Here is a 20,607-nt window from a genome sequence, read left to right as displayed (position 1 = left end):
GGCTTGGCACCCTTATGAGCCAGGTGTCCAGCCTGACAGAAAGGCGGCAGCATCATCAACATAAGATGTTTGCCAAAGGCACATACCAAGGCACTTGTAAAGTGGATGCTGACCAAGGTCCAAGGATATTTAAGACTGGGGGGAGGGAGATGCCATCAAGGGCAGTCCGTTATCTCACCAGCACTCCAAGGCATAGCCCATAGAAACAGCGGATTCAAATGAAGGATACAATGTAAATTATTTTATGAATACTTTCAACCTTGGTCCTGTCCTTAAAAACAAAACAAAACAAAACACCAAACCAAAACAAAAAGGATGGGCATAGTACCAAAGAAGCCAAGGCTTGGGGTCAGGGTCGGGGTATGTTGCTGGTGTTATACCCTCATGTCTGTCTTCCCATGCCCTGTTCCTGTCCCTGCCCATGCCCTATTCACTAAATCATATGACCTTTCACCTTCTTCACTGTGCATACTGGTATAGAATGTGGAGGGACAGGACCTGAGGAGTAGCCCTGTCTTTGAGAACACCTTTGGAACTGTAATTATGAGGGTTTATGAGCAATGTCATCCAGAGCCAGGATAGGAGGTGCACAGCAGTGCTGAGGAGGGTACAGTCGCAAAAGACTGGTTATTTCCTGCCTTGACCTCCTTAGATTCCTTCTGGAACTGACTGGAGTCACACCGATAGGTCATCTGACCTCGCTTTGCTGCTGGCCTTGCTAGCGCGTCGCTTGTCGCTATGGTAGCCCTGAGGAAGACGGCCGGGAGAGGCTCCATTGGGCTCCTCCGGCTTCTGGCTATACTGCATACGGATGAAGCCCTCTCCAAGAATCTGCTCCTGGCCTGGCCCTTCCTCCGAGGCCAGAGTGTCTGGATTCTTCCGGGAGCCCATATTACCAAAGTCACTGAAGTATTTCTCGCCGGGGCTGTTCTTCAGGCACTGATTGAAGTCAGGGGGAGGAGTGAGGCTCGCGGAGGGGCCAAGAAGCTGGTGCTTGTCCCCACCCTGCCGCGACTTGGCAAAGCGCTGACGGAGCTTCTTCCAGCCCAAGTGGTAGAGTTCAGCCAGGCTGAGAAAGAGAGACAGTCCAGCCACAGCCATCATAAAGACAATAAAGACATTCTTTTCCGTGGGCCTCGAGACATAGCAGTTGACTGGATGGGGGCAGGGACTCCTGCGGCACACATGCAGGGTGTCCAGGAAGATACCGTAGAGGAGATACTGGCCCACGATGAAGGCCACCTCCATGGTGGTGCGGATCAAAATGGTGCAGACATAGGTGTTGAGTAGAGTGCCCCGGAGGACAATCTTCCCATTCCCTTCATTCCAGCAGGACAGCTCAGCCTTCTCGGCCACCGGGTACTCATAGGCACCAGCACCATGGGCCTCTTTGGCTTTCTCAGCATCCCGCAGCTTCTGCTTTTCCTGCATGCGCACCGTGTGCATGGCGTGGCCCATGTACACCAGAGACGGCGTGGACACGAAGATGATCTGCAGTACCCAATAGCGAATGTGGGAGATAGGGAAGGCTTGGTCGTAGCACACGTTCTGGCAACCAGGCTGAATGGTATCGCACCGGAAGTCAGCCTGCTCATCTCCCCAGGAGGACTCCGCAGCAGTGCCCAGGACCAGCATGCGGAAAATGAACAGGACCGTGAGCCACACCTTGCCGACGACTGTGGAGTGCTTGTGGACCTCCTCCAGGAAATCCCCCAGGAAGCTCCAGTCACCCATCTTGCCAAGTTTAGGAGACCGATGCCGAACCTTCTGCAAACAAGAGCAGAGAGAAAAAGATGTCTGTGAGGGATGTTTCGAGAAGTTTAGAAGGTCCCATGGTGCTCTGGGTCATTGATCCAGACCAATGTGTTCTTTAAGAAAGTGTCACTTTGAGCCAGAGGTGGTGGCACACCCCTGAATCCCTGCTCTCAGGGAGGCAGAGACTGGAGGATCTTTGTGAGTTCAAGGGCAGCCTGGTCTACAAAGCGAGTCCAGGACAGCCAAGGCTACACAGAGAAATCCTGTCTGGAAAACAACAACAACAAAGGAAGTGTAACCTTTTCTGGGTCTGGTGGTGGCCAAAAGGGATGCAGTGGGATCAGAAGTTGAAGCTTCCTGTGGGCTCACAGGGGGTTAGTGGGAGGCGAGCTGGGCTGCACATTACCCTGGCTCAAACTTTGTGGACAGTTTAAAGCGTATATGTCTAAAAAAAAAACCCTTCTAGTTACAGAAAGTCTCACCCACTTCTGTGCACAGGACAGGACAGAGGCTGTGATTGTAGGCACAAGCCAAACCAAATCCAGGCGTGGGTGGGGATGGGAGCCCTGAAGTCCCGCCCCTAGCTTAGGTCGCTGATGGCTTCTGCCTACGAGACAATTTGCTTCAGAGATTTGCAAATGGACTCGGCCAAAAGAAGAACACACGGAGTTGGGAGGGAACAGTGGTGGGGAGGAAAAGAAGCATTGCAGGGAAGGGGATGAGACTGAATGAGGACCTGGGCTGGACAGATGGCCCAGCAGGTAAGGACATCTGCCACTTTTGCAGAGAGAGGACTCAGGTTTGATTTCTAGCACCCACATAGCAGCTCAATGCATCCTGCAGCTCCAGTTCCAGGGAATCCAATGTCCTGGCCTGGCCTCCTGGGCTGCTGCATGCTGTGTACATGAACTCACGCAAACACACATGGGCACACATGTACACCTACACAAACACACACACATACACAAACACACACACACACACACACCAAACAAATAACTTTTAAAAATGAGGACAATGCAATTTTTTTAAAGGCCAAAAGTACCTCTCCATTCAAAAACTAGAGAGGACATTCTAAGCCAAGTCAAAGCGTGACATTCACAGGAAGGGTGAAGAAATCATTCAGGCATGTGTTGCAGCGTAGAGTCCGTGGCCTATCCCCAGAAGGTGAAGTGTGTTAGACCATAGCCTGCCTCTTTAAGATATTAGTCTCGCTAAGAGGCCCAGATCCCACCCCACCCCAAATCCCTGGGGCAGAGGCTTAAGCAGACTTATGATTAGGCCTAAAACAGCTCCTAACTAAAGGTCTTATCTAGTACCTGGCTCCTCCACACTCTTTGTCATGTATATTATTCTGAACTAAATCATGTAATGTGAGTGGTCCCACCTGCTTTGTGATTCCTCCGAGGGCTTTCTCTTCTGGGTCTCCCTCACTCTCGTCCTATCATAATGGCTACCTCACAGCCGTTTCTTTAAAAAGAAACAAACACTTATTTTATGCCTATGTGTACTTTGCCTGCATGTATATATGTGCACCATATATGCTCATGGCACCCTGGGAGGCAAGAAGAGGACACTGGATCATCTGGAACTGGAGCTATGGGTGGTCATAAGCTTCCATGTGTGCTGGGGCCAGAACCTGGGTCCTCCACAAGAATAGCAAGTGTTCTTAGCCACTGAGATGGCCCTCCAGCCCCTCTCTTCTGTCTGTCTGTCTGTCCTTCTTTCTTTCCTGTTTTCTTTTTTTATGGCAAGAAAGTATATATTTAGAATTTCTCAGCAGGGCTCAGTCTAGACGACCCCAATCTTGCTGGCAACATCCAGAGCATCACAGTTAGGAGGCAGCCGAGCATACACCTTCCTCTCTCCATCAGGCCTTATCCAGGCATTGACTTGGCCCACATTAGTGTCATAGAGTTTCTTCACGGCCTGTTTGTTGGCCTTGACACCCACAATGAACACAATGTATTGTTGTGCTCTCTCTTCTTCATGGCTGACTCGGGGCTCAGGGGGATTTGATGATGGTGTAGTGGTCAAGCCTGTTTCTCTTGGGTGTGCTCTTTTGAGGGTGTTTGGGGGCCTCTGGAGCCCCAGGGTCTTGGGCAGATGGAAGGTGGCGGATGTACAGATCTTCTTTTTGTGTCTGTGGATGCCTTTCAGCACTGCTGTCTTAGGTTTCCAGGCCTTCGCTTTGGCTTCGGCTTTAGGAGGGCCAGGAGCCTTCTTCTGCACTTCAGAAAGGCCTCTCTTCTCTCCTTAAGCTAACCCGCTTGGGAGAGATCTTATCTGGTCTGTACCCTTTGAGGCTTTGCTATGATATTGTATATATGATTGTCCTGTTCTTTTCCTTCCTTCCTTCTTTCCTTCCTTCCTTCCTTCCTTCCTTCCTTCCTTTGTGTATGGGCATTTTGCCTACATGTCTGTGCACCATGTATACGGAAAGCCTGCAGAGGCCAGAAGCTGGTGTCATAGCCCCTGGTAGAAAGGTCCCAGATCATTGTGAGACACTCCGTGGGTGCTGGGAATTGCCCCTGCCCCTATGAAAGAGAAGCGGATGCTCTGACCTGTTGAGCAATCTCCCCAGCCCTGTACTTGTTCCCTTCTAATGCCCCCTCACCTCAAGGCCCAACCACGGTTTTGCAAAACTTTCCCCTAATAAAACCAACTCCTGGAAATTAATCCTATATCAGCTTCTTTTCTAAATTAACCACTTCTTTTCCGTTCTTATATCTGATGGGGTGGCCTCTTAGGACTCTGGAGTTGCAGCAAGCAGTTCAGAGGATTCTGATGCCAGCGCAATCTAGACACTATGCCTGGAGTTGGGAAACTAAGCTTGGAGTTTGCAGTGTGTCTCTGAGTACTTACTGCACTGGCTCTGTTTCTGTTCACTCAGAGGCCTAATCCACAGGCATCAGGCAGAGGAGAGAGAGAGACAGAGACAGAGACAGAGACAGAGACACAGAGAGAGAGACAGAAACAGAGACAGAGACAGAGAGAGAGAGACAGAGAGACAGAGAGAGAGACAGAAACAGAGAGAGACAGAGACAGACAGAGACAGAGACAGAGAGACAGAGAGAGAGACAGAAACCGAGAGAGACAGAGACAGAGAGGCAGAGACAGAGACAGAAAGAGACGGAGCAAGACTAGGTAGGTCTGCTGTAGGATTTTGAAGCCACAAAGCCTGCTCTCAGCGATATACCTCCTGTGGTAAGGCCACACCTCCTCCAACAAGGCCGCACCTACTCCAACAAGGCCACACCTACTCCAACAAGGCCACATCTCCTCCAAGTGGACTCAAATGAAACCAGGAAAAGCTATACCAGTGGACCTGGAGGGTTAGATGAGGGGAAGAATATGACATGCTGGAATTCACACCAGTAAAAAAAAAAATTAATTAATTAAAAGAAAAAAAAAATAGAAAAAGAAATTCACACCATAAATGGTCCACATGCTTTGAATGGCTGCTAGGCAGAAAATAAATTTTTTAAAGACTCCCAAAGTCAAGCTGAGGTGGAGAAGGGTATAAAGAGTGAAGGTGGGAATAGCAAGCTGGGCTTCCCTAGAGGTCATTCCTACCGGCCAGAACCACCTGGAATGCACCAGTTGTGTGGAAAGACAGCAAACAAAAGCACATGTTGGTCATCACTCTGAAGGCCCCCACTTTCAGTGCCCATAAGCTTCAGGCAATATGGCGATGCTGATTTTCATGTCAGTGCTGTGGTACAGCCCTTAACTGTGGCTCCATTTGCTAAGTTCCACCAGATTCCCAGATACTCTGTGGTGGTTTAAATGAGGATGGCCCCCATAGGCTTGTATGTTCGAATGCTCCTCCCCAGTTAGTAGAACCATTTAGGAAAGATTAGGATGTGTGGCCTTGTTGGAGGAGGTGTGGCCTTGTTGGAGGAGGTGTGGCCTTACCACAGGAGGTATATCACTGAGAGCAGACTTTGTGGCTTCAAAATCCTACACCAGACCTACTTAGTCTTGCTCCGTATCTCTCTGTCTCTTTCTCTCTCTGTGTCTCTGTCTCTGTCTCCCTCTCTCCCTCTCTTCCTCCCTCCCTCCCTCCCTCCTCCCTCCCTCTCTCTCTTTTTCTCCTCTTCCTGATGCCTGTGGATCATGCCTCTGAAACTACAAGCAAGCCCCCACTTAAATGCTTTCTTTATAAGAATTGCCTTGGTCATGGTGTCTCTTCACAGCAGCAGAACAGTGACTAAGACACTTTCCTTCCAGCTACTTCTTACACACTCCTGCACCCAACGCTGAATCCCATTTTACCCTGTCAGTGCTTTCTCTAGGCCCTCCCCTACTCCCCCCTTAGCTACCTTAGTGATGCTCAGCATACTCATTTCCCACTCAGCACTTGTTATCTTCTCCCCAGCAGGGAAATTTTGAGAACAGGTAGCATCTTTTATTTTGTTAGCCAGAGATTGGCCCAAAGTAGGTGCTTAACAGATTCTAGCTGAACAAAAAAAGGAATGGGGCCTGGTGTTCCCATCCAAGGGAAAGCCAATTGCTTATTCCTTGCCTGTGTCCTATTAACACACCGAACAACCCAGACAGATGGAGCCAGAGAAGTGGCTCGGTGGTTAAGAGCACTTGTTGCTCCTACAGAGGGCCCAGGTTCAGTTTCTAGGCCTCACATGGTGGCTCATAACCATCTGTCAGTCTCAAGGGATCTGGGACTCTCTTTTGACCTCTGTCAGCACCAGGCACCAGGCAATTATATGGCGCATACATGCAAGTAAAACAACTCACACACAAAATAAAATAAATAATAAATCATTAAAAAAAAACCCAGATGGCATTTTCTCAGCCTCTACCAAAGTGGGTGCAGGCCACTGAGGCACAGGGATAGCCTCATGGGGGAGGAATGCTCTAGAAAATAATTTTTCAGTCCCCTCACAGTCCTCTGTGTTCTTGCCACTTCCTGCCCGTGGATGTGAGTCGGAAGCTGCCCAGAGAATCTCAGAAATGGCACCCACCACGCTGAAGTCTCTGAATCAACCCTTTTCTACTTCCAGGGTTCTTCTATGGATGACAGTTGCCCTTATAGTTGGAACCCCCAACCACTCCTAAACAAGCGGACAGAAGGCGAGGGAGGAAACAATGTACGTTTAGGGTAATAAGACAACATGGAGTGAGACCATAGAGGGTTCACAATTTTAATCTTCATGTTTTGCAACCAAGACACTTCTGGTTCACATACAACATTCTTTTTGTTTTAGTTGTGTGTGTGTGTGTGTGTGTGTGTGTGTGTGTGTGTGTGTGTGCACGTGCGCGTGTGTGTCTGTCTCTGTGTGTGTGCCTGTCTGTCTCTGTTTGTGTGTGCCTGTCTGTCTCTGCGTGTGTGTGCCTGTCTGTCTCTGTGTGTGTGTGTCTGTCTGTCTCTCTGTGTGTGTGCCTGTCTGTCTGTGTGTGTGTGTGCCTATCTGTCTCTGTGTGTATGTCTGTCTCTGTGTGTGTGTGCCTGTGTCTGTGTATGTGTGCCTGTGTCTCTGTGTGTGTGTGTCTCTGTGTGTGCCTGTGTACCTGTGTGTATGACACATGTATGTGGGTACCTGTGGAAGCCAAAGGCATCAGATCCCCTGGAGCCGGGGGTATGGGCAGTTCTGAATCACCTGATGTGGGTGCTGGGAATTGAACTCATGTCTTTATGGATGAGTGATACACGCTCTTAGCCATGGAGTCATCTCTCCAGCCCCAACAGAACATTCTTTGAGCTGCAATTCCTGGTCCTGGCTTCCCTGACTACAGACTGATGCCTTGGTGATGACCAGCCATGGCTCTGCCTCCTCCCACTTTTGTCCCTGAATTGGAATGAAAAGCAGCTCAGCTCAGCTCCTCGCCACATCACACACCAGTTGTTTTGAGACCTTCCTTCTGGTTTGCACTTAGACATCTGCCCCTCAAGTGGCAAAGGGCCTGCTCCTTTAGCCTCCAAGCACGGGAAATTGCAGAGCATTCCCCCAAAAGGAAAATGTCTGATTAGGTAAGAGTTTGCATAATGTGTCATCTCTTCTGGACACAGTATGTGGTGCTGTGTACCTTTGGTGGCAGCCATAGATATGTACCAATTAGACATGGTGAGTGGGGGAAGAGGGAGGATGGCAGTACAGTTGGACAGAAACTGAGAGGATGGGAAAGTAATAATGAAGGACTGGAGAGATGGTCAGCAGTTAAGAGCATGTCCTGCTCTTGCAGAGGGCTGGAGGTTGGTACCCAACACTCAGAACTGTTAGCAACTCCAGCTCCAGGAGATCCAATGCTTTCTTCGGCTGCTGTGGGCATCTGCATTCACATGCACACATAGTTAAAATGAAAATAATCTTTAAGAAATGAAAATGAGAAGGGGAAACTGGAAGCGGAGAGAAAGAAACCATATAATTACTAGTTAAGAGAATTTAGAAATAGGATCATTCAGACTTCAAATTCCTGTTGTTAAGTGCTGAGCATGAACAAACAATTCAGTCTGTGTTCCACAGCCCTCATCTGCCAAGTGGATGGAGAGATGGGACTAATAGAGTGCTTCTGGGTGACATGTAAACGAAACCCAAAGCCATTACTAACTAGAATCTAATAAGAAAAGAGAAATGAGAGAAATGTGTTACCACAGAGAGAAAGGAAAAGTATAAGGAAGAACAGAAATGGAGGAAATGTGAGAAGAAAACAGACATTCAAGGGAAATAAAATAAATGACATATTCTTCCAGGATTTGGGACAGGCATCCCACACTTAATCCTGGAGGAATTTTCTCTTGATCTTTTCCCTCTGTCACTCATTCCATGCAAGTCCCCAAGGAAGTATAAAAATAGTTCCAGACAACCACTGTGACAAGTTGGTCTGCTCTGTCAGGAGGTTTGACCGCTGGGTCCCTAGCTGCGGTCAAGGGGTGACACCTAGAAGAAGCAATGCCCAGGTTCAAACAAGATATTAGAAAGGACGTCTCGCTAGGAGGGAATAATGGGAGTTTTCTAGGGAGGTGAGGGGATAAGGCGGACCCCCAGGTCCCTAGCAGAGGAAAATGAGGCATGGAACCTTTCGCTTGTGACTTCCTTCTGACCTTCAGACAGTGCCAGAACAACTTTAAATTGCCGCCATGTCCCAGCCACTCAGGTTTGAACATGGAGTGTTCATGGTTGGAGCCAATTTTGTAGCTACACTGAGTCTCTTCAGGGCCCAGACAACCTTGGCCAAAGAAGTCTGTAGATTAGCTACTAAGTGAGTTGCCTGGGCATACAGCACTTGAAATGCTTTCCAGATATTATCTGTTTCTTGACAGGGAGCCTTTGGGGGCATGTGGAAGGAAGTTGCCCATGCTGTGAAAAAAATCTATTGAATACAGCAGTAACTTCCCTCCCTGACCTCCGACCACTTTGAAGTTCAATCTCAAATCTGTGAGACCCTTTACAGCGCTGTCTGATCCTATCTTCCTACCCAACCCCCGCCCATTTTCCTCACAGGCTCACTATCTAAGACACCCAGTTCTCCAAATGTATTCATAGACCGCACTTTCTCATATCTTAGTCTCAGCTCCTCTTGTTTCTGCCACCTAGAATATCCTCCACTTTACTCGTTCGTTTAATGTTGGGAGAGGTGGTGCTTGCAAGCGCCATGTCACCTAGGCACTGAGAATTCAGCATGAAGGAGAGTTAAGCAAAGATTCTGATTTTTGCTGAGCTTAATTGCCTTTATCTCCCTTACGGAGAGAAGGTAAATGCATACTTAAAGCAAAACATGTTGTACTTCACGATGTTAACACATCAGTGTTAATGTTAGTGCACTAAAGAAGGGCAAGAAGATATTGGTACATTTGATGGGAGCCTGAATCTGGTTTACTGGGTTTGTACAGGGTCTTGTTGGACCAGGACCATTCAAAGAGCCCTGGATAACTAACTGTTCCATAGCCCTCTGCAACTCATCAAAATTGTGAGCTCTTTAAGCTAAAAGAGGTGATTTCTAGGACCATGAAGAAAATGTGCCCCTCACAGAGTAAAGTTTCTCACTATAAAAATCTCAACAGCCTGTTTCAATGCTCATATCTTAGGGCAAAGTAAATTTTAAAAGGGTCACAAATGTTTGTGTATAGTCATTTTCTCCAAGACACAACCTCCCATCTTGTAAGGAGACTCTTTAAGACACAGAATGTTCTAAAATATTCTATCCTGCACAGAAGCTCAATAATACACAGGAAATAAACAACTCAAAGTCTTCAGGAAATCCCTTAAATTGACAAGAAATGCTAGGTGCCTCCCTCTCCAAGCGCACATAAGCAGGAAGAACTGCCAAGAGACACTCTCAGACTATATAAGATGTCCAGAAGGCTCTCAGACCATTCTAGCTGCCTGGAAGAGGCAGAGACCAGAGGAGCTGCACTGAAGAGCTTCATAACCACCTTTTCTCAAAAGAGACATTTTTCTAAGCTGTTATACTGCCTACAAATTGTTTAGTGAGATCCAGGTTTGCGGCTTTTATGAGCTGTCATCCATGCTGGCATGAGCTTTTGGCGATGGAGCTGTGTTTGAGTCATTTCTACTCCTGTAAGTAACTCCTCACCATATTCCTGTAACCCAATAACATTCACCAGTTTACCAAGTTGGACTCTGGTGGTATCTACCTTGACTTTGGTCTGCCCTTGGTCGGGTCCCTAGGTGAGGTGAGTGGACTTCTGTTCATGTGCCCCCAGGAATAGTGTCACACAACAGTGTTAGGATTTGGATAAAAAGTGTCTTCCTCCCAAAACTCATGATTCACTGAAGTCCTGGTCCCCAACTGGTGAGGTTACTGGGAGGTGCTTGGATCATGAGGGTGTTAACCTATCAATGATTTAGTCCATTGATGAGATCATAATGGAAGTTGGATTAGTTGGAGGAAATAGGCCACTTTGAGTGTGACATTAAAGGATATATTTTATTCTCAGATGATGCCCGCACAGTCCCTCCTTCCTTCTTTATCTTCCTCCCTCCCTGGCTGCCACAAAGTGAGCAAGTTTCCTGTACCATGCCCTTATACCCCAGTGTCCTTATCTTGTCATAGATCTGAAAGCAATGAAGCCAAGCATGGACTGAACTCTCTGAAACTGTGAGCCAAAATAAGCCCCCCTACCCCCAGCCCCGCCCCCCGTTGTTTAACTCAGGTATCTTGTCATAGCAATACAAAGTTACTAACATTTGACGGGAAATGAAAGGGCCAGGGATTTTATGTAGAGCAAGAGTGGATCATGTCACATCTTGACTTCATGATGACATGACAAGAAATGAAGCTCAGGCGTCTGCTCTGGTCTAACCCAGTGTTTCTCCAGATGCTACATTATTGCACCCTATACAGATAATGGTTTTACTAAAAGAAAACTCAAAACAACAACCAGATAAGTCATAAACCGTTTTAGACACAAACTAGAGTCACCTTGGCAAAGGAAACACCAATTCAGAAATTACCTTCATCAGACTGGTCTTTGGGCATGTCTGTGTTAGGTATTTTTTTGACCACTGTGGGTGGTGCCAGGCCTGGGCAGGGGGTCCTGGATTGTCTAAGAAAACCAGCTGAGGGTTGGAAAGATGACTCAGAGGTTAGGAGCACTGTCTGTTTTTCCAGAAGTCCTGAGTCCAGCAACCTCATGGTGGCTCTCAACCATCTGTAATGTGATCTGATGCCCTCTTCTGGGCTGCAGGGGTACAAGCAGGCATAGCACTGTATATATAATAAGTCAATACATCTTTAAAAAAAAGAAAGAAAGAAAGATAGAAAGAAAGAAAGAAAGAAAGAAAGAAAGAAAGAAAGAAAGAAAGCCAGCCGAGGGAGCTTTGGTGTTGGGGATGGGTTTGTGCACTGTGTATTCAGATGCTGATTTATGTGCTCAGGGTTGCACTGGCATTGTCATTCCTACAAAGAATCTCCTTTCAATGTTGTGCAAAAAAATTGTTTTCTGTCATCTCTGATTGGTCAGTAAAGAGCTGAACAGCCAGTAGCTAGGCAGGAGAGTTAGGGCTGGACTTCTGATCTCTGGCAAGGGGTCCCAGGTAAGAAAGAGAGGAGGAGAAGGTCAAGGAGCCATGAGGAGGCCATCATGGAGAGTTCACAGGAGAGCAGACAGATGGAGCAGAAGCAGCCAAGGTGAGACTAAGATGGCAGGTAACACGGGGCACGGGGTGGGGAAGTAGCCAGGCTACCGTAGATGGATTAGAATGGATCAATATCTGCCCCAATGTATTTCATGGCTCAAAAGGTGCTTCTCTGAAGGCTCCTGGCAGCTCAGTGAGCAGGGACCATGTTTTCTCTATTGAAGACTGAATTTCACCTTCGGGATCAGTCATGCAGTCTTTGCTGTGGAATGGTGGAGTCTTCGCAAACACGCTGTTCAGTGGCTACTATGGCCCATTTTGCAGGGCAGGGAAGCAAAGATGAGTTGATCAAAGAAACAAAGACTAGTTAAAGAACTGACCCAGAGCTTCAGTTCCTGATCAATCGATCCCAGCGGTGCTCAAGCCTCCTAGGGACCCTTTAATACAGTTCCTCATGTTGTAGGACACCCCCCCCACCATAAAATTATTTCATTGCCATTCATAATTGTAATTGTAAATATCTGCTATGCAGGATAGCTGATAAAGGTTGCGACCACAACCCACAGGTTGAGAACCACCTCTAGTGCAGTACCCGTAATCTTCTTCTATCTTCCCTGAAAGCATGGAACTCATCAATGCTCAGATCTCTGCACTTGGAACTTGACAAACTCCCATGAATATTGGAGTGATTTCAGACATGCATCTGCTGCTTAGTGATAACACACAGGGTCAGCTTTTATGCAGTCAAGCAAATACTTACTATGCTCCCTTGACGTAACCTATGCTATATATAGTGCTGGGGAAAGTACTAGGAAAGCATAGCTCATTTCATCTTCATAAACATTTACTGAGTGTCTGTTATGCTAGCCCAGTGCTAGAACTCAGAGATCCAAAGGTCAGTATGTCTCTATGTTAAAAAAAAAAAAAAAAAAAAAAAAAAAAAAAAAAACACTGTCCTGTGGAGGAATACAAATAAAGCCAGAGAGAGATTAGAAAGCAAGTGTGATGTGTTGTGCAAATGATGAAAATAGCATTGCCCTTAGCTAGAAGGGAGAGTAGGAGCACATGGGTGAGTAAGAGGATGTTCTAGATGAGACAACTTAAGCAGGCATGGTGCTTATTGGGGCACAGAGTCAGCAAAGGAGAGGCAGGAGAGGTGAGGGCATTTTAAACAAAGAGAACTTCAGGAAGGAACTGGTGGGATGAAAACTGGCATCACTTTGGAGTTCGAAGAAAAAGGAGGGAGTCTGCCTGGGAGGCAGGGGTCAGATCATGGAAGACTTCAGAGTCTTTGGAGTCCAGAGAAATTCTAAACCCAGTGTCCACTCAGCTTGGTACATGCCTTGCTTCTGAAGGCAGACCCTGAGGAGGTGGTCCTCCAAGTGGGCTTGTGATGCTAAGGCCTGCAGCACTTGTAATCTGCACTCCTCCTTTCCTAATGGCTGAGCTTTAAACCATGCATGACACTGAGGCATATGTTCCTCAACATGCTTCCTAGAATTGCACCCTCATCTCTCCTCTTCAAAGGTGCATATTGGGAGTGAACAGCAGCTTCCAAAGGGATGGTTGAAGCTGTCTAAATTCTTGGGTAACAATTTTATTCTTTGGGGTCATATATAGCAAACTTCCTGACAACAATTTCTGTGTGTTCAAGTCAGCAGATGAGCCTTAGGGTGCACTGGAAAGTCTTTGGTGTCTCACAAACACACTGAGAGCTACTTGCTCCACTGGCCACTATAGTCTCCTTGAGGAATTCCCCTCCCATGTTGTGCCGTGCACCTGGTGGTACATATGCAATAAACAAGACAAAACAACAAAACAAAAAACAAGCAACGGATGAGGGATAGCATTCAAGAGACTCAAAACACCAAATACTAAATGAATTGGGTACCAAATGATTCTTCTCAGCTGCTGAAGAAAAGGACCCAAATGAATGTGAGGGTTAGCTCCACTCTGGAGTCACTTTGAGTGCCTGTAAGCCAGCCTCTTGGGAAGCTGACTTAGGGACTCCTGTCCCATGATGTAACACCAAGGAGATGGGAGCCTCTGACACTTCCTTCTGCCTATGAGAGAGACCTCTGCTTGGATAATTGGGACTGATTATGTTTACGGTAGACACTGTCACAGTGGACTATTCCTCCGTGCCTTCTCCCCTCAGATTACTGGGAGACTTTTCCAACTTTGTCAAAATTAGATTATAAAGCCACTCCACAGAAGCTAATTTTGGATTGTGACACATGTTCTGGACAGTATCTTATAGATCTCTGTTTCTCAATAAAGGCTGTTATTCATAGTAATAATAACAGTCCCCTGGGGCTCTGCTCCGAATTCCACTCGCCATACAGTGGAATGAAGCATGGGGGAAGGGTTGACTTGCTTCCCAATTAAGAGAATTCTGCTGTAAAGGGACCCAACGGGCCTCCTCAAAGAATGCATCAGGCAGAGTGCCGTGCCAGTTTAGTTTAGTGCATAGAGTGTTTACTGAGTGACTGTGCTGCGTCAGACAGTAAAGGTGGCTGTGAAGAGCCAGAAGGAACATCATCTGAGAGCTCTCGTGTACTTACTCACGTACAGTTTTCTGACTTCTCCTTTCCTAGTACTTTCCCCCTTGGGACACGTGGGAAGAATTACATGTGAAACTGGTCTAAGCACTCAGCTATCTCAGTCATCTTTATGATCCTTGACATTCTCAATTATGGCTTCTAGTTTAGCTGGTGCTTTACAGTGCACATGTGCACACACTGAATGTAGATCATGAGGGCGATGGCGGCGGCGACATAATACTTACTGAGTTATTTCTATGAGCTGAACACCCCATAAACATTAAAGACTGTTTTCAGTTGGTCTCACAACAAGCTAAGGGAACAGAAGCCATCTTCATTCCTGTTTAGAGCTCCAAGTGAGATCACACTACTAGTAAAAGGTGGAGTCAGAGTCAAACACGGAGCCTGGGACACCTGAACAAAGCTCCAATCTTAACAGCTGTGCTAATTTCCACCAAAACCACCTGTCCTGCCTTTCTTTGGCAAAATCTCACCAGGAGAAGCTGGCCACTTGTGTATGAGATGCCTGGATGCTCATGGGACAATTGTTACATTGCCAATTTATTGGAGTAGTTGGAGTAATTCTCACAGTTCAGAAACCCTCAAGGGAACGAACAGGCACCTGACAAAGCTGCCGCTACTGAGTGTGCTGTGAGCTACTTTCTCTGCATTAGAAGTTGACTGGGGGCCATCATCCCTGAACTTTGATCACTATATAAGGGAGAGGAAGATAGAGGTGAGAGAGAGGAGGAGAGAGACAGATGGATGATACAGTACGCAAAACATTTTTCCTCCTACTCAAGCCGGTGGCGGATAATTGACTCTCTTTAAAATCTAATTATTTTATTCTGGCAAGGACAGATTGGCCAATTCAGAGACACCTGCTGGCACATTGTTGTTTTGAAGCCAAGAGGGTGAAAGGAGCAGGCAAAGTGAGGAAAGAATTATGTTAGGAAAAAATAGCATTTTCTTCTTGAGATGTTAAAAGAAGTAGTTCGAAGTGGGCAGTGTATAGAAACAGTAACTTACAACAAAGTATCGGGAGTTCCTATGCAATCAGGGATGGAAACTCTATTTATGCTAGTACTCAAATTAGGTTATTGTTCTGATGGCCTTGGAATAGATTCATAGGGCCTTACAGCTGCAAGACAGACATCGCTCATCCTCGACCCTTAGTTTTTATACGAAAGGATGGTAGAACAGGGGCCTTAAGAACAGAGTACAATGTATTTCTATGTGCGCACCTCCTTACAAACCATAATTTAAAACCCACCCATTAACTCTCTTAGGGAAGTCACATTGTTCCACTTCACAGAAAAGAAAATGGAGGTCCAAGGGCTTGGTAACTGGTCACAAGTCCCACGATTAGCAAATGCTGCAAACAGACCTAGATCTTCTCGCTCTGATTTCACACTCCCCTTATGTCTCTAAAAAATGAGAGCAACAAAAGCTCCTAGGACCAGGTGAACGTGTGTCCAGAACTCCAGCCTCAACCTGTGAGTGGGACTTTGCTCATTTTATCCAGTCCCACAAGAAGCTGCGGATTTCTTCTGTTACCTTCTGTTTTACTGGCAGATAAGCTCTTGCTCATCCTGTTCCTAGCCTTAGTGGCTGCATTAGGGATGTCAGCCCACAGTGGTCAGGACTTTAGACTCTTTGGCATCTGCCACCATTTGTCCAGAATTCACATATAGAAAGTTATTTCCTTTTTTAGCCAACAAGTGCTCTTGGCTGTGGCAGTGTCTACTGCGGGCCTTCTAGCTAGCCAAACAGCAGGCTCTGAGGTTTCTCGGATGTCATATCATAAAAACAGCAGGAACAGTCACAGCTAGGTGATAGACTCACGGCTTCTAAGAAATAGCCTAGGCCTCTGGTTTCATTGCTGGTTGAGTGATCTCAGTTTCCAGCTTAAAAACAAGTGGGAATTCTTAATCACAGAACTGAAGAATATATGAATCTGTAGAAACATCTAGAATACTATTTGGTACATTGGAGCATTTGCTAGTACCTCCCCCAACCTCCCAATGTTTCCAGTAAGAACCTTCGACCATGACCCAATTACCCAACTTGATAGTGAACTTGAAAGTACAAGAAACAGGTTAGTCTGCCAGGCGTGGTGGCACATGCCTTTAATTCCAGCATTCGGGAGGCAGAGGCAGGTGGATTGATGTGAGTTCAAGGCCAGCCTGGTCTACAAAGCAAGTCCAGGACAGCCAAGGCTACACGGAGAGACCTTGTCTCAAAAAACAAACAAACAAACAACAACAACAAAGAAACAGGTTAGTGACACTGCAAGGCTCTTGTGGTACTAGGTACTGGAAGGCAACTATCAGGGACAAGGAAAACATGGGTGATTGGAAGGATGCTGATGAATCTGTAAGATGTGTATTTTGCAAGGCATCAAGACGTTCTGGGCAAGACCAAAGAAGCACAGAGAGGTACGGAGGCTCCGATCAGGCCCCTCCGGTTCCTGAGGCATGCCCAGCCTGCCCCATGTGCATCTTCAGCACCTGAGCATCCTCCATGGGATTGAGGAACGATAGCCTTTCAAATGTGTTCAAAGCTGAAAGCAAAGAAGAATCCAAGCGGACTAGGTCACCTGGAAAGAGAAAGGGGAACTTATTGTTGTATGCTGGGGCCCGAGACATCTTGGCTGGCCACTCTTGCCTTCTCCTAAAGTTCTGAACTGAGATCTTGGCAGGTGGGATTCTGAAAGTTCTTTGTGGACACCCAGTGTTACCATCTCATGAAGGAGGCTCTTTCTGGCTCCTGTTTGGTTTTTTTTGTTTGTTTGTTTGTTTGTTTGTTTGTTTTGTTTTGTTTTTTTTGTGGTGGCCTTAAACAGATGCACTCCTTTCCTTGAGCCACAAAAGCAGTTGGGTGGAATGGTTGCCAAGGCCAGACAGCCCCAAGTTGGTGCATCCAGGAAGCTTGGAATTTTCCCAGTTATGAGAGGTTGGGAACTGAGTGGCAAAGTCAAGAAGCAAATCAGACTTTCTAACCCTTAGCATAGAGGTCAGCATGAGTGTGGTCATGGCAAGAAGAATCTGTGGTCATATAAAGCAAGCAGTACCGTTCTCAGAATCAGATGCCATGGCTGGTCACTGGGGGTTGGTGTGGGTGGGTGTGTTGTGGGGGGAAGGCTTTTGTATCAACTGAGGTGTAATTCGAAAAGCCTGGGGTTGAGAGCCAGGTCTGCTGTTGTGGTTTGAACAGCAGGCATGTGAGAGTCATTTAAGACACCAACCCCGGGGCTGTAGCTCAGCAGTTGGGTGCCTGAATTCATGTACCTAGACCCCAGTGGTCAATGTGCAACAGTAAACAGGCCTTGTGCAATGCTAACTAAACCTTACAGAAGACCTCCTCCTCCTCCTCCTCCTCCTGAAGCTGAGGATCAGAGACATTAAATAACTTGCCTGAAGTCACACAGCTCATTTCTGAACCCATACCCACAGCCTCTTCTTTTCCCCCTACATCTGAATTAGACAGTCATGTCCATCCATGCAATTTCAATCCCACTGATTCTGAAACCTCAAAGCTCCATTTGTTTATCCAAGTGAATGGGTTGCTGGATTTTTCTTGCCCGCTATTTGCTAATACGGCAGGAACAATTGACTCAGCAAGTGGCAGTAAGCTGTCATTCACAAGTCAATGTCTCCTGACAATAGGAAGGATGAAGGACGACAGCCCTTCTAGGAAAATGGGCATCTCTCCTCTCTGGCTAACTCATCCTTTGAGCCCAGAGCCAGGCCTGAGGGCACTGGTCCACACAGAGAGCTGCTGAAATCCCCCAGGGAAAGTCCATCCTTGGAAGGTGGAGGGCTGGACCTCTCAGAGCCCTCACCAGCTCAGAGGGCTACAGATCTCCCACTTGCAGTCTTGAGTGACAGATAGGTCACCCACTCCCCTTTAATTGGCAATCCCCAGAGATTTGACCAGCCAGTGCCTGAGAGGTTGGGTGGCACTGTGATAGCCTTGGTAACTGCTGGATTCCATGACTCTCTACTCTCTGTACCCCCAGCAGCCAGGGCAGGTGAGGAAGGACAGGCAGGCCTGCAGGCAGGGAGGTGGGTGGAGCAGGATTTGGTAGCTACTTAAATGGAAGCATCAGGGAAGGATGAGGGAAGATGAACTGAACAGAGCTAAGAAAGGGGCAGAGCAGGGTGCTAATTTCCCACAAGTTGCATCCCCTTCCTAGGTCTTGGTCTCCTTGTCAAAAGAGGAGTTTCACTGGCTACTATGAGACCTCTTTCAGTTTTAAGATGTTAGGTCAGTAATAGGAGAGGGCCCTGCAGTGGCAGCTAAGAGGCCAGAAGAGCAACCAGTGTCAGGAACTCAGAGAGACACCACCGGAGTTCTAAGACAAGGCAAGGCAGAGCAACTTGACTTGGTGAACACCATGGTTCTGTGAACATCACATGCATAGGAAAAACAGGACCCAGAAAACATTTCGGCTCTGTACTACGCACTGCTCAACGGCAGCTGCTGAGTGAGGAAAGGGCCAGGAGGGGTGGCCAGGGATTGCAGGCTCTAAACAGCTCTGCTGCCCCCAGGGCTCAGGGTGGAGAAGTGATGGGAAGGTAGAAAGTCTGGAGCTGCCGCTAGAGAGCCGTGAATCAGGCTCTGGCCTGGGCTGTGACTCTGGGGACAATAGGTGGAGGAGATGGAGGCCACTTAAGCTGCTACTGAGAAAGTCAGGCTGGTATGCTTGCTAGCCACAGTGTGAGGCCAGCAGAGAGGAGGCTGCCTGCACCCGGTCTCTGCCTCCACTCTGCCGAGCATCTCTAGGTCTCAGGTCTCTTGGCTTTCTGTCCAGTGCTCTTCCACTGCCCTTCCTTCTCTCAGGCTAGTCTGGCCATGCCAGCTCTAACCATTGGCCAGGTTTAGAAATGAGCTGAGGAGTGGCCAGGGGTCCTTAGGATGGATGACGTGATGATGGGCACTGGGAAGCAGGTACGGGAACCAACTGAACAAAGGATGTAAATCATTGTGTCAAGTGATGCTTTTTTAAGTGGTTCCGAGTTGCACTGGAGCCTACAGAGTTAGAGTTTTGCATGGTGCTGGACCAGAGAGGGTATCTCCTGGGGAGAACAATGAGAACCAGAAGGAGGAAGTGGCACGCCCGAGGTCACATGGCTCCTCAGGGGACCAGCCCCAGGTTTCCCACCCCTAAGTCCGGGTTGTCTTGCCACATGATCAGAAGAGAGGAAAGGGGCTCACACTGCCCTCAGGTAGGATTGAGCTCTGCAGGCCTCCTCCCTTGGGCTATCTCTCTGAGCCTCCTTTACCTGACCTCAGGGCAGCTGGCATTCTTGTACGTGGTCATTGCACAGTGGGGACATGATACGCAGTAGGAAGCTGAGCAGAGAATATTTTTAAACCGTCTAACATGCCTTGTGAAGGAAAAAAAAAAAAAAAAAACAAAAAACAAAAAAACTAAAAGCACTCTCCAAATGCTGTGGAAAGCATTTCAAAAGAAATTCCACGCCTAGCAAATCATAAAACACTGTTGGTTTTTCGTTTTTAAAGGGACAATTCCCACTTAACAAAAGTTCTTGGAAATGGACTAGTGACCCACTTCTTAAGATGCCCCCAGGGCGCTGCGATTCCACATGCGCAGACTGTGACCCAGAGGGCTCCCTTCAGCACTCACATGCCTATAGCTCTTAGGGATCAAGGCAGGAATCCTTAGGTTTATCAATCTTCCTGCTTAATTCAGCCAGGCGACACTATGGCAGGAATAGAGACAGGTAGAGAACCCGTTCACAGGTACAGAGGGAGATTTGCTTACCCAGCCTCTGGACAGGCAAGTCTCTCTCTTTCTGAGCTACTTCCCACTGACGTGTAGTTTTAGCTCTTAAAGTTCAAGGCTGCCCTTACCTGCTTCTTCCTCCTCCTGCCTGGAGTTGGCTTCTTCAGACTCTGGCTGCTGTGCAGCTGCCCACTGTTATTTGCTCTTGAGCCTGTCAGTTGCTCCCCTCCCACCCTCTTTTTAATCGGTATCCCATAACCCTCCCACTTCTTCCTCCTCTTTCTCTCTCCACCCCTTTCCCCATCTGGGTCCCTCCCCCCCACCCCTTTTGTGCTCTTAGAATTTTGCATTCATTTTAAAAGTCATCTCTCCCCTCCCTCTCCTCATCAGCCACCCTAACCCCCCCCCCCCGAGAAAGACACCTCCCACTCCCCTAAGCCCGACACCCGCTCACTCGCTGGCTGTCCTGGTGGCTGTCCTTGTCGGGCAGCCCAGC

General features: G+C 47.5%; 1 protein-coding gene and 1 pseudogene across 1 annotated transcript; both read right to left on the bottom strand.

The window, feature by feature from the left end:
• Positions 1 to 633: 633 nt before the first annotated feature.
• On the bottom strand, positions 634 to 20,374 carry Gja5 (gap junction protein alpha 5). The gene is made up of 2 exons (XM_051165794.1): positions 20,240 to 20,374; positions 634 to 1,767 (listed from the first exon to the last, which is right to left on the bottom strand). Exon 2 carries the CDS (start codon positions 1,732 to 1,734, stop codon positions 676 to 678), a length of 1,059 nt encoding a protein of 352 aa, XP_051021751.1. The 5' UTR covers positions 1,735 to 1,767; positions 20,240 to 20,374; the 3' UTR covers positions 634 to 675.
• On the bottom strand, positions 3,547 to 11,217 carry LOC127206122 (60S ribosomal protein L23a-like; annotated as a pseudogene).
• Positions 20,375 to 20,607: the final 233 nt, after the last annotated feature.

The sequence above is a fragment of the Acomys russatus genome, chromosome 23 (genome assembly GCF_903995435.1).
Source record: "Acomys russatus chromosome 23, mAcoRus1.1, whole genome shotgun sequence".
Classification (NCBI taxonomy): Eukaryota; Metazoa; Chordata; class Mammalia; order Rodentia; family Muridae; genus Acomys; species Acomys russatus.
Note: the sequence above shows the minus strand (reverse complement) of the source record. Positions and strands in the feature narration are given on the sequence as shown.

Excerpts from the sequence above, each read along its gene's own strand:
- Gja5 (XM_051165794.1), bottom strand. The coding sequence starts at position 1,734 with ATGGGTGACTGGAGCTTCCTGGGGGATTTCCTGGAGGAGGTCCACAAG.